At 38.9% G+C, this 14,017-nt stretch overlaps 1 protein-coding gene across 6 annotated transcripts in view; it reads left to right on the top strand.

Moving 5' to 3' along the window:
* The window catches only part of actn4 (actinin, alpha 4), a 47,823-nt gene extending 34,087 nt beyond the window's left edge, over positions 1–13,736 (top strand). The window contains exons 4-22 of one of the 6 annotated variants that reach the window (XM_079886751.1): positions 769–855; positions 966–1,053; positions 1,419–1,497; positions 2,542–2,623; positions 4,648–4,733; positions 6,419–6,511; positions 6,671–6,901; positions 7,103–7,250; positions 7,482–7,632; positions 7,713–7,821; positions 7,902–8,042; positions 8,239–8,421; positions 8,535–8,669; positions 8,784–8,963; positions 9,091–9,237; positions 10,337–10,417; positions 10,821–10,886; positions 11,333–11,491; positions 11,569–13,736. In XM_079886751.1, the coding sequence (XP_079742877.1) occupies positions 769–855; positions 966–1,053; positions 1,419–1,497; positions 2,542–2,623; positions 4,648–4,733; positions 6,419–6,511; positions 6,671–6,901; positions 7,103–7,250; positions 7,482–7,632; positions 7,713–7,821; positions 7,902–8,042; positions 8,239–8,421; positions 8,535–8,669; positions 8,784–8,963; positions 9,091–9,237; positions 10,337–10,417; positions 10,821–10,886; positions 11,333–11,491; positions 11,569–11,727 (2,405 nt within the window). In that variant the 3' untranslated portion in view covers positions 11,728–13,736. Of the gene's footprint in view, positions 1–768; positions 856–965; positions 1,054–1,418; positions 1,498–2,541; positions 2,624–4,224; positions 4,311–4,647; positions 4,734–6,418; positions 6,512–6,670; positions 6,902–7,102; positions 7,251–7,481; positions 7,633–7,712; positions 7,822–7,901; positions 8,043–8,238; positions 8,422–8,534; positions 8,670–8,783; positions 8,964–9,090; positions 9,238–10,336; positions 10,418–10,820; positions 10,887–11,332; positions 11,492–11,568 lie in introns of all 6 variants that reach the window. The other 5 variants (XM_079886752.1, XM_079886748.1, XM_079886750.1 and 2 more) reach the window with 5 other exon arrangements.
* The last annotated feature ends 281 nt before the right edge of the window (positions 13,737–14,017 follow it).

The following is a 14,017-nucleotide window of genomic DNA, read 5'->3' as shown; positions in this document are numbered from 1 at the left end:
AGGCAGAGGCATATAGTGACCGATTAATTCAATAATGTTGCAAAGATATTGCATCAATCCATGTTTCATTAGGCTATAGGCTATTTGTTTTGCCTTACTCTTTATTCATTTAGGCTATTTATTCAGTTATTCATCATCTTCCGTCCTTCGCACTACTTGTGTAGCGCACGCATTCTCAGACCTGTCACCTGTCACTCATCATCGCAGGGGAGGAGTTTGGAATCATTCCTGCGTTACAATCAAGTCAGCCAATCAAGGTGGTCACTTCAGTCAAGCTCGTGCATGAGTAATGACGTCATCCATAGCAACGAAGACTCACTCTTAGTTTAGGAGTTGTCATTTTTCTTTACTAAGAGTAGGTCTGAAAGGCGTTGTGAATAACTTCTAAGAGAAAACTCCTAGCTAAAATCTTTTAGTGCGATTTAGGAGTACTCCTAGTGGTAAGATAAAATGCTTTGTGAATACGGCCCCTGGTTATTATCAATGCTGAAAACAGCTGTGCTGCTTCATTTGTGTGCAAATTTTGATGAATTTTTCCCCAGAATTATTTAATGAATAGAAAGTTAAGCATTTATATGTAACGTAACAAATACATTTAAAGTAAATTATTTTATCATAAAGTCGCTTTTGATCAACTTAATGTGTGCTTTCTGAATAAAAGAAGATACAATTTTAAATAAGGCTTTTTAAAGAAATGAATAATGATAAAATAAAACTGCATGTTTTTCACTCTCAGCATCTGACAGTTCTGCATGTGTGTATTTGTAGAAATTGTGGATGGAAATGCCAAGATGACTCTGGGAATGATCTGGACCATCATCCTCCGCTTCGCCATCCAGGACATCTCAGTGGAGGGTATAATTTAGAGAACTTAGGAACAGCTCTGTACAGCATAATCAAACTTTGGAGAAGAAAACCAAACATCTGTGATGAATGTCCAGTAAAGCCTGTTTCTCTCTCTTCAGAAACCTCTGCTAAAGAAGGACTTCTGCTCTGGTGTCAGAGAAAGACGGCTCCTTACAAGAACGTCAACGTTCAGAACTTCCATATCAGGTTCGAAACATCTATTAGTGTTGATCTAGAACCATTTATTTGATTGATCCCAAAGATTTTTTTTTGTGGTTTTGATTGGCTGAGTCATTCAGAAGTGGGTTTTGCATAAAGCAGTGTTATGGATGTATTTGAATAAACAAACAGCTGAAGACGAGCGATAAAAGATCACACTTTAATCTGAGATGTCTCGATCTCACACTCGCTTTGCAAACAAGGTTCCTTCAGTGTAGTTTGTGTAGTTTCGAGTCCAACACTGACATGAAGGCAGTTTGTGAGCTGTGATTTGAGTGCTGCCCTCTTCTGGTCAAAGGAAGGAAATGTGAAGTACTTGTTTCCTTTGACACACGTTTTCTCTTTTTCCACAGCTGGAAGGATGGTCTTGCCTTCAATGCTCTGATCCATAGACACAGGCCAGAGCTCATTGATTATGACAAGCTGAGAAAGGTGCGTCTCTCATGATGACTCCCAAAATGAATTTTTTGCAATGAATTTGGGAGATATTTTGTGCAATTCAGTAGATTTGAAATGATTAAAGGTGGAGCTGAGAGTAATGTACTCCTTATTGCATGGTCAAAAGTGGGTTAATAGTTAAACTGATAAGCATGATTATTTTGCTCAAACTATAATGGTGATTCTTAATGTTCATTGTTCTTTTTTGAGAAATTTATTTTTACATTTCAACAGAATTATTGAATTTTCAGATCAAGCACAATCAAGTTATATGCAGATAAACTTATATGCAGAATTTTTTATTTTTATTTTACCTCATCTGGTTTCCTGATTTATTATATTTATCATATACATGAATACACTGTCTATATTATGAAAAGTTGTAAAACCTTAAAAAGATTCTTTCAAAAATGAAAACAGCCCTTATGATAATTCCAGTTATTCCACATTATGTTAATGTTTTTCTATTAAAACAACAAAAAAGGCTTTGCATTGTGACACAGAGGTTTTGTAAGTCTGGCTTATTATTGTTAACTAAAACTAAAATTATTTTCAACATTTCTGTTAATTGAAATCAAGCTGAAATAAAATATAAATATTAGTTGACAAATGTACACTAAATGAAAATTAGAAATCTTGCCTTGGCAATAAAGTGAAATATGTTTAAGTTGAAGCACTAAATGATTAAATATATAAAAACTATAAACAATAATAAAATAAATTAAACCTAAAATAGCAATTTTAAATAAAAAAAAAATAATAAAGTGACAAAAACACATAACGAAATTACTAAAAATTAAACTGAAACATGAAAATTCAAAAATATAAAAATAAAAGGTAATTCAAAATCTAAAAATAAAAAATACAAATAAAAATGACACTGGTGTAAGTGCATTTATTCAGGAACCACAATAGTCAAATTGGCTAAATTATGTAATAGCCTAGGGTTAATGTATGTGTAGAACTTGAATAATGGAGGTTTTGATCCTGTGGTAAAATCTGTGGCGCTCATGTGACCGTTTTATTGTGTGTTAACAGGACGACCCAGTGACCAATCTGAACAATGCCTTCGAAGTGGCAGAGCGATACCTCGACATCCCCAAGATGTTGGATGCAGAGGGTACAAACTCTTCTGTCATTCTGTGTGTGTGTGTGTGCTGTCTGTGCGAGCATGTTTTTGTATTGCGTATTACATATCAATTGTTATTCATGTGGCTGTCTGAGCCTGTGTATGAAGTCAGTTGCGCATGCTTTTGGATGTGTGATGTGTGTGTGGGAGAGAGAGTGAATGAGTAGCTCTATTAAAGTATGTGTGTTTTGAGCATGTCAGCACATGCCTTGTATTTCCAGGAGTCTCTGACAGACAGGTCAAACACCCACACTTAATGTCTTCTGCAAACAGTGTAACCATGGTTTTGATCCTTGAGCATTATGTTGTTTCTCCCTCAAGCATGATCTCTCCAGGATCTCTGATCAACCTGCTGCACCGGACCCTGATTTATTGTTATTTATATATATATATATATATATGTGTGTGTGTGTGTGTGTTCTGTAACCCTGAGTATATGGCTGAATCCCAATTTGCACACTATCCCTTCTAAATAGATTTAGACAGATGGTATACTCTTTCTGAAGTTATTTGAAATGTGTGTCTGTACTTGCTTTTTTAGCTAATATTACCTACAAACAGGGCTTGACATTAACTTTTTTGCTCACCCGCCTCTGTAGCTTGTAGTTCACTGGCCACAGTTGTTGGGAAATTGTGTTTTATTAGGGGTGTGACGATACACTTAGCTCACGAGACGATACATGATATTCAGTTCGCAAGAAGATGAGACGATATTTTAACACCACTTTAAAGAAATCTTCAATTATGAAATATATGACTGGGAAAAGTCTTTTATTCAGCTGAAAGTCACAAAATGCAAAACAAAGCTGGTGCATTTTGAAATGTTCTAGGACTGTCACTAACCATTATATTGGTAATCGAATATTCAATCGATTATTTTGACGATGAATTGTGTTATTGTGACCCAAGTGAACAAAAGCAATAATAATTGGTTCAGATAAAGTATCAAAAGCTAGTAATCATTTGGTGTTATTCATCAACACTGATAAAATACATAATGAAATATAACATAATGAACATAAGTTGATTATGTTTATATAATATACAAGTATAACAAATGCCTGCAGAGGGCATAGATTTAATCATTGTTAGTGGCATTGATTAAAAATGAGAAATCAATTAGGGATGCACCGATATGAACATTTTGTCCGATACCAATAACCGATAATTCTTTATATCTGAAAGCTAATACCGATATATTGGCCGATAAATCTATATCCAAATTTCTATATAATTTTTGAGAGCCTGATTACAAAAACAAATGTCTCACCATTAAAAGCCATGTCCCAAACACACAATTATAATGTTCTCATTATAATTTTATGTAGCCTATGTGACAGACATATTTCAGGCAATTCAAAACCATCATTTTGAACAGTGAGAGTCTGAAGTGTCTCAGTTGAACGAAAAATCCATTATTTATCAAAAGTGTTCTTGTACCTCACCAGCGAATTGAGATTCTGCCATTGTTTATTCCATATGTGTGAATGAGTGTGTAACCGGTGTTGTCTGCACATGCCTGTGACGAGTGTGCGTTTGAGTCCCGTCTGCATCCTTGTTTGTGCATGTGTATAACTCTCGTTTCCCTTCAGACATTGTGAACACAGCACGTCCAGATGAGAAAGCTATAATGACCTATGTGTCCAGTTTCTACCATGCCTTTTCTGGAGCCCAGAAGGTACAACACGAGCCTGAACCCTTCGCCAGATCCTCTTTAGCATGTCTTTTTCCACCAGTACTAGAATAACCTGGTGAAGGCACACGTGTGTGTGTGTGTCTTAACCCTTCTTCCTTTGGCCTACAACTCCTTTCTCAACAGCGGATTGGCTTTTTCCTCTCACTTTACGGGTTGCCCTGGTTATAACGCAGGATTTCAACCCCCATTTCCCTTTCAATAGGGGAGCCCATAAAATGCATAACCATCCCCTCCTCTCCCAGTGGGGACACACAGGCTTTGGGTTGCTTTGCTTCACCGCTGTCTCTTTCTCTCTCTTTTTTCGCTGGCATTGCTATAGATATCGTGGGCACTCTGCGGCCGGATGAGAAGGCTATTATGACCTACGTCTCCTGTTTCTATCACGCCTTCTCAGGTGCTCAGAAGGTGAGAAACCTTTGACCCCTGACTACTGGCCCTGAAACTCTTAAGGTGCATTCATACCTGGTTTGTTTGAGACAGTTTTCTCGTTTTGGTTCGTGGTATTTTGCTCAAAAACGAATGTGAACAGCAACTGTTCTGGCATCATTGGTTGATTAGTGTCATATTAAAATAGCTACTTCAAAATTCTTGTAGTTGCTTTCTTTACAAGAATGTACACAAACAAAACCAAGTTGGATGAAGACCATTTTTATTCTTTCTGGTCTTCCCACTTCATTGGCTTGGCATATGGCATTGAATTGTTCTGGATTAGATGCTTCAAACAAACAGCAGATGGACGCCATGTTTCAGTGATCCATTTTATGCCAGTGCATGCTTACTTTGAGTCTAAAATTTAGTCTTAAATGAAGAAGAAATCCAGTCGGCACTTACAGAAATATCAGATTTATAGCCAGTCGATCCTTTGAAATCCTTTGAATTGAAACCTGCGCCAAAAACCAATCCAATTAAACCAGGTGTGAAAGAGACTTGAGTTGAGGCCACTTGCCAGTTTTGATTCATCACAGCTTTGGTCTTCACTATACCCAAACCATTGCCATCACCCCTTTCTATATTTGCATTTATTTCTAATGGTTCTTCTGCTATCATTAATACTCTCAATGGGTTAACTGGTCTTTTACAACCTTCTTGGTTAATTTCATTGTTTGTTTTATATTTGCATTCAGTGATAAAGATTGTGATACAGTTGAGGACAATGTTGAGTGTAAATATGAAAATAACTACAATGCAGTTGACTATAGTGAATTTCATTAAGCCTACATTTAAAACACTGAGGTTGTTGCTTTGATTCTTAGATGTATCAAGGTTATTTGTAACGTTAAGCCCACCTTTACATTAGACAGTACTTTTCTGTAATGTTTTGGTGCTGCATATGCTACAGTAGACATATATATTTTTCCATGTGAAGTGAAGCCAGAAACTTCTCATCATAATTGTTTAAATGTGCTTTAGCCTTTTACACAAGCGTTTTGAACACTTTCTGTGTTTCAGCGTTAGTTAATGCTGTAGAGAACCATGAAGAGATCCTCCAGCGGTGGTATAAAAATTGAGAATGCAAATTTGATTTTCCAAATAGCATGTAAATTTTGCAGCTGGACTACACGTTTTCGAAACTAACCAATTTTGGTGTTTGCATGGAATTAGTATAATACGTAGTTAGCTTCCAAGTGAAGTGTGTAATGTTGATGTTTAACTTCATATTTATTTAATTTGGCTAGTTTTTACGCATGGTACTGTATGTATAGCACATTAACTTACAACACTTGGAGTTTTGTGTCATTGTGTGCTCAAAACATCATTTGCGTGTGTTTGAATGTAATTTTAAGCCACCTTTTGCTAAACCCACCAAACCAAAAACCATTAAATATTTGATCGTTTGTTTTTCCCGTGTAAACTAAAGCAGCATCTTGACATTTACAGCTCTAAAAACAGATTTTTCATACTTCTTAACTGAAGTGTACTGTGTATACTGTATCATACTACTTTAAATATATGGTATACACTACTGTATGTATTTGTGTAGTAAACAGTATGCTGTTTTTTTTTTTCTTTTGTGAATATTTGGGAAATTGTGCAATTCTATAGAAAGATGTCTAATGTAATATTGTTGTAACTGTCCTGTTCTGTGATAGGCTGAGACAGCAGCCAATCGTATCTGTAAGGTATTGGCGGTCAATCAGGAGAATGAGCACCTGATGGAGGACTATGAAAAACTGGCCAGCGATGTGAGTCTAAATTAATTTAAGTTTGCTGTTTGTGTGTTAAGTTGATAAACATGGCTATTTGAGCATCTATAAACCTATTTCTACACAAACTAACTAGAGTGTTTTACAATGTTAAAAATTTACTCTTACTTTCTTGCTGCATGCTTTTTATCCCTATAGCTGTTGGAGTGGATTCGTAGGACAATCCCATGGTTGGAAAATCGTGCTCCAGAGAAAACCATGACAGAAATGCAGCAGAAATTGGAAGATTTCCGCGATTACCGTCGGGTTCACAAACCACCCAAAGTTCAGGAGAAGTGTCAGCTAGAGATCAACTTCAACACGTTGCAGACCAAACTCCGTCTGAGCAACCGACCAGCCTTTATGCCATCTGAGGGACGCATGGTGTCGGTAAGAAACGTGTATAATACATGCACAATTCAGTTTATAATAATAAGTACAAAATACCTTTTGCTGTGTCACTAAGATTAGAACTTATGACACAAACTCGTCCAAATCAACACTGTAATATTAATTGTTGTTGGGTTTCAGATTGAAACCATTGGTTCAATCCTGAAAGGCATTTGGCTGATAAGTATTCTTTCTCTTTAGGATATTAATGGTGCCTGGCATAAACTGGAAGGAGCAGAGAAAGGCTATGAGGAGTGGCTACTGAATGAGATCCGTCGTTTGGAAAGACTTGACCATCTTGCAGAAAAGTTCCGTCAGAAAGCAGCCATCCATGAGAGCTGGACAGATGGTATGGATACAGAAACTACACTTGAACTTGCTGATGCTTTTGCCAGTTATTCACACCAATTGCTCTCAATAGACAGTGAGAGGCTCCTCCTCCATAACTCTTTCTGTTACTTCTGGAAGTGTTTTGACGAATGCAGAGCCTTGTCAGCTAAGCAGAGGTCTTAAACATCAGGCTTGTGATCTGAAAACTAGATGGATATAAATAGATCTTTTTGTTTGTGTGTGTGTGTAGGTAAGGAGGCCATGCTAACACAGAAGGATTATGAGACCGCAACACTGTCTGAGATCAAAGCTCTCTTGAAGAAGCATGAGGCTTTCGAAAGTGACCTTGCTGCCCACCAGGACAGAGTGGAGCAGATTGCCGCCATTGCACAAGAACTCAAGTGAGAAAACAACAAAAATAGCAGGGGATGGAAGTTGGGAAACAGGGAGTGTTAGTGTTTAAACTGTTTCTGTGTTATAGTGAGCTGGACTACTATGACTCCCCAAGCGTTAATGCACGCTGTCAGAAGATCTGCGAGCAATGGGATGCTCTGGGTACCCTCACACAGAACCGCAGAGAGTCTCTTGAGGTACACATGCTTTCTTGGAGAGACACTTTCTGGCATATTTATACATTTCATCATGCTGACTGTGTGTATCTGGTCTGCAGAGAACAGAGAAACAGCTGGAGTCTATTGATGAACTCTACCTGGAGTACGCCAAGAGAGCAGCGCCATTCAACAACTGGATGGAGGGAGCCATGGAGGACCTTCAGGACATGTTCATTGTACACAACATAGAGGAGATCCAGGTACTGTGAAATGTTTTGTATTCGTAATATTTCTTTAGAATGAAATGACTTGCTCCACCTCTAAAATGGTGTTCCTTTTTGTTTCATTGCTGGGATCTTTGATTAGTCCATTTCAGATCAGTCTAAAGGGAATAATACAATGCTGGATGGGAGAATCCTTTACCTAACTACTTTTTCACCTTTTATCTTTATGTAGGGACTGATAACTGCTCATGAGCAGTTCAAATCAACTCTTCCAGAGGCAAATAAAGAGCGGGAATCTATCCAGGCCATCCAGGCTGAAGTTCAGAAAATCGCACAGTACAATGGCATCAAACTGGCTGGAAACAATCCTTACACCTCCATCACCCCTCAGAGCATTGATAAGAAGTGGGAGAAGGTTAGATATTTTTGTATCGGTGAATAAGAAATTTGTCGCTTCAAGATCTATGGGTGTAGTTTTAGTATCAGTTGAGATTGGAAGAATTGACGTTATCTCCCATCTATGTGCAGGTGCAGCAACTGGTTCCACAGCGTGATCAGGCTCTTCAGGAAGAACTTGCACGTCAGCAGTCTAATGACCATCTCAGACGCCAGTTTGCCAACCAGGCCAACATGATTGGACCATGGATCCAAAATAAGATGGAGGTATAGTCACCTCCATTTCTGTATTTTTCGGTATAATTTCTTTGGTCTTCTCTCTTGTTGTAGAAGAAAAATCCTGAATGATTCACCTGTGTCTCCATGGAATGATGTTTGTAGGAGATTGGGCGGATATCAATTGAGATGAATGGAACGCTGGAAGATCAGCTGACCCACCTTCGTCAGTATGAGCAGAGCATCATCGAATACAAACCCAACATCGACCAACTGGAGGGAGACCATCAGCTCATTCAGGAAGCACTTATATTTGACAACAAATACACTTCTTACACTATGGAGGTATGCATGTGCAAATATTTAAATTAATCATTTATGCTGTGTTTCTCTGTTGGTGTTAGGCTTGTTTGGCCATTCACACCAGTCTAGTTTCTTGATCGTTTATCCATTGCCCTTTTCTTCTCTAAAGCACCTTCGTGTTGGTTGGGAGCAACTCCTTACCACAATTGCCCGCACCATTAATGAGATCGAGAACCAGATTCTGACTCGTGATGCTAAAGGCATTAGCCAGGAGCAGCTGCACGAGTACCGCACGTCTTTCAATCACTTCGACAAGGTCAGGAACTCCTTTGCATGTTTGTCAGTGTGTGAGATGGACTTAGTTACTAAATTAAGGTTAAAGAATAAGTATTTATTAGACGGTGAATGTTAATCAAGGTCAGTGTATTGAAGGCATAGCTCACTCTAAAACAACAAAAAATGAAGTTTTCAACGAAAGCATTGTACTGTGGAACGAAAGCAACTTGCCATGTCAGGACTGGTTATGAGACACAAAAACCAATCGCGTTTGTGCATCACTGATGTCAAACCTGACAAGATTCATCTTTATTCTCCAAGATTGTAAATGAGAATTAAGAGGCTAACATTTTGTTTTCTACAGAACAAAGAAAGTCATACGTTTTGAAATGACAATATGGTGATAATTTTTGAGTGAAATATTCCTTTAATATGCATAGGGCTTGTGTTTATGCAACTGTCTTATCAAAAAGATCTTAGCACCAGGCCATTGAAAATGCACATGACAGCAGAGGATTACAGTGTCCATATAAAGAAGAATATGGAAGGTTTAGTATATGCTGCTCATGTCAAGGCTGTGTTTAATTTCAGGGTGATTGATTGCATGATAAAAATAGACCTCAGTTTAAAGTTTTGGTTGGACTTGTTTTAATATATGCTCCATTTTTCTCCACTCATTCTGGCACTAATGGGAGGGAAAACATCTGAAATATACTGTGCGTCAAACACCTCTGACCTGAAGTGTGCCACCTGTGGCCAATATGTAAATATAGTCTAGTCGTGTATTTGAAGTAATGAGGGGTTTTTATGCTAGAGTGGAGACATTTAGCCAAGGTAAAGGAGAAAACTGATATAGTGCTTTCATAATGGCTCTCTAATATCACAAGCTGAATGTTCTGTCTGACATTCATGAGAATTGGGTCACTCACATGTCACTATGTTTTCATTAGTCATGTGATTTGTTTACCATTAGCCCATGTGTCTGACATCCACAATGTTTTGTCTCCATCTTTTTTTTTGTCATGCCACCGCCTTCATCCCACACATGCTATGTCATTGTGAATCGGTATCATCAATCCTCATCTGCATGTTCTGATTGGTCCATCCACTGTGGCCCCTTGCGTAATTGGCAACCACAGGACCACAGTGGTGTCTTACAGGCTGAGGAGTTCAAGGCTTGTTTGATCAGTCTGGGTTACGACGTAGAAACCGACAAACAGGTATGAGCACAGCAAGAGAAGGAGTTCTGATTGCTGCCATCTGTGTGTGTATTTGCGCCACGCCACTCATTTATTCCATCACTCACTAACTCCCTCACTCACCTGTTGTGCTGCTGCTTGAAAAGATGCCCTCTGTAGGTCAGCTAAGGTCTTTGCTTTTAATTTTTAATGTTTCTCACTGCTTCCTCCTTTGTTTTCTTCTGTTTTCTTTTTTTACTTGTCCTTGCCATACTTGCCCTCCATCTCTTACCCGTCTTCTCTACAAACTCACTCTGATTCCTCTATCAAACCCTCTGTTACCTTCACGTTTGTTTGCGTACAACCTCTTCATCTCCCCAAATCATCTGCTTTCCACATGCTTCCATTCTGTTTCTTTTCTCATCCTTCCCTTTGCGAACTGTAGAAGCGCACGGGGATAATGGACAGCGACGATTTCCGCGCTCTGCTCATTTCCACTGGGAACAGCCTGGTACTGCTATCTCCTTTCTCAATCTCGGTTTCTCCTGAAGTCCTGCTTTTGCTTGCTGTTAAAAATGTATCTGTTTTGTCTGGTATCATTGGTTACTTTTTGTTTTATCTATATTTTAAGTTAAGATCTGTAAAAGAAAAAGTGATAATTGAATAGATTCTAATAGACCAAGGCTGATGTAATATTTAGCTTGACACAAATGAAAATGGGGACAAAGTCAGTGTTCAATGGGTTGTACTGCTATATGCTTTGGTGTTAAAAATTCAGGTGACAACACAAAAGAAGTCTTAAATCAACGCATTGAACCGACTGTACTTCTATGTCTCACAGATTCATTTTCATTTGCTTCAAATTAAAGACCGTCTAAAAATGTTACTTAAGGTCAGGAGTCAGGACTCTACACCAGGAGGGTTTATCTGGGTTAATCTCTAGCTTCTGTTCCTCAGGGTGAAGCTGAATTTGCTCGTATTATGGGCATTGTTGACCCCAACAACAGTGGAGCAGTGACCTTCCAGGCCTTCATCGACTTCATGTCAAGGGAAACGACCGACACGGACACCGCAGACCAGGTCATCGCCTCATTTAAGATCCTAGCCGGAGACAAGGTAAGAATGTCAGGGTGTCCAAAGTTTTTGTTGTATGCGACTTCACCCTATCTAACCCCATCTCTTCTTCTTTTCAGAACTACATCACAGCTGAGGAGTTGAGGCGTGAGCTTCCTCCTGACCAGGCGGAGTATTGCATTGCCCGAATGGCACCGTACGCCGGCCCTGACGCAGTGCCGGGTGCTCTTGACTACATGTCCTTCTCCACCGCTCTGTACGGGGAGAGCGACCTCTAAGCACCAACTCCAGAACTCCAGAGCAGCTCTCTCTCCTGCATTAGTGCTGATCTTCCCACAGACTAGATAGATGAGAGTGCTGGATAGAGCCGCATCTGTCTTTCTCTCAACCATCCAGTCCTTAAAGAGATCAGTGCTCCTGAGGAAGATATTTAAGAGTGTTGGAAACGGGACTTCATAGCACATCTGATGGGGAGGGGGGGGATAGATGTTTGGGGGAAGGGGGTTACCATGGCATTATGGGAAGAGCGAATAACTGTTGATGAAGCTTGCCACGCATTGAGGGATGACCTTTTGATTCTGTGTGTAAAACATGTCAGTCTTGGAGAGCTTAAGGAAAGTTGTAGGATAGAAGAAAAGAAGTTTAAGATGCAGGTTCAGTGTCAAGGGAAGAGAGGTTGTGTAGCTTTGGACTGTAGCTACAGCTCAGGTTCTTTAATCTTCTTCCGTTTCCTCTTAAAATCACAATGTATAAATTGAAAGGACTGAATTTTTTTCTAGCTTTTAAGTGATTTCTCACCAGCAGTAACCTGTAAAGACAGTTAATGTTGAGCCTTTGGGTTAATTAAATGAGAAATATATGAATTAAAACTATTAGTTTGTTCTGGAATGGAACTAAAAAGAGCTTAAAGAATCCGCTTTGGCTTCAGTCTATTCCTAGACACTTAACCTGCACCCTCTACCCCGGCGGGGAGGGCACAAGCTTTTTCAGTTAACATGCTATTTTTCTTTGTTTTAATTTTGTTGTTTTCTTGCTAGAGTTGGTGGGGTGGGAGGTTTGGTTTGGGGTTGGAATATGTTATTTGGCATATAGTGAGGCTGTATATCGTAGGAAAATGGACAGAATGACTCAAGTGTATTGGTAGGGAATTTGTGACATGCTCTCTTAACCCATTTTGCTGGATCGATGGAACTCTTCAAAAATCTAACCTCAGCCTATTCCTCCCCTTTTATTTCTCTCCTCTCCAGCAATTTTGAGTTGGTGGGATTCTACGCTGTACATACTTATTTTCCAGTACACAGAATTGCCGGAATACCATGGGGCAGTCACACAGCACTTCAGGTCATAAGCAAAGATTATAAAATGAGCAGTTTCACCCCTGCGGAGTACTGTAAGCAGGTTTGAGTAGCTACAGGTCTGTGTTTCTTTTTGAGGGGTTGAAGAATCAATCCACAAAAAATACCCAGTCCCTTCCCCCAATTAACTATACAGCGTTCTCTTATTGACTCCCAGACTCAACTAGACATGTTCCTTAAGGATTTATTAACTGTAACTAATGTCCATCTGACATCCATCTCTAATTGTTTTTCAAATATTACTGAATGTCCATGTAAGAGCTTCAGTGGTGATGTGACCAGCATAGCCTTGTAGTGACCCCTCCACTAGAGCCTATGACCACACAGCTGCTGAATCAACAGTCGAAAGGAGAATTATATATAGTCAGAAATAAGTACAAATGTGCCTGGTAGTTGCAGGTTGCTCTTTCTCCCACTCATTTTTTCTTTTCTTTTGTTGTACACTAGTTTTTCTCTTTCTACAGGGAGGGGCAGGGACCCAATTTACAGCTCTGGAGGTTGAGGGGAAGGAGTGGTAGAGCTGAAGTCTTAATGAACATTCCATTATGTCTTAATTAAAATTAAATTACTGTTTAACAAATCTATGCAATCATGTATCCAATACAAACCACGCTCTCTGTAAGGAATGGCGGGGGTGATTTGCAATCGAAAGTGTTGAATTCAAGTGAGAACAAATTAAGGGTAGAGGGAGGGAATAGGGTTGGGTTGATGGGCTTCAGAAGATTTGAACAGACTTGGAACAAAAGCCTGCTCTTACATCTGCAAAGTTGAATAAAAGCATTTGGAATTCTGATTTTTTTTTTCTTTTGTACTCTTTAATATCAAACGTTATCTGCTGTACTGGAAATTTGCAAAACTGCTTTCTGTCTCAGATGAAAAGTGAATTTCACATGCACACATAAAGTTTCCTTATAAAATATTACCACTTTGAATTATTTGTCTGTGTCCCTGCTTGCTTGAGATTTCCTCCCACTAAAGCTTACATTTTTGACTTGACTGATAAATTATAGCGTGTTCTAGCTTCGACAGGCTGCAAGTTCTGACTATCAACAACATTGGTGACACAATATTTATTAGCAATGAGTCTTTTACACTATGGTTGATCCGTTGCAGTGACAGACAGTGTTGGTGTATTATCGTTACTGTTTCTCCCTCATAAAAGAACAGGAATTTTCTGTAGTAATCTGCATTATGCCTCAAATGTGGATGGAGC

Source organism: Squalius cephalus (assembly GCF_949319135.1).
Source record: "Squalius cephalus genome assembly, chromosome: 11".
Classification (NCBI taxonomy): domain Eukaryota; kingdom Metazoa; phylum Chordata; class Actinopteri; order Cypriniformes; family Leuciscidae; genus Squalius; species Squalius cephalus.
Note: the sequence above shows the minus strand (reverse complement) of the source record. Positions and strands in the feature narration are given on the sequence as shown.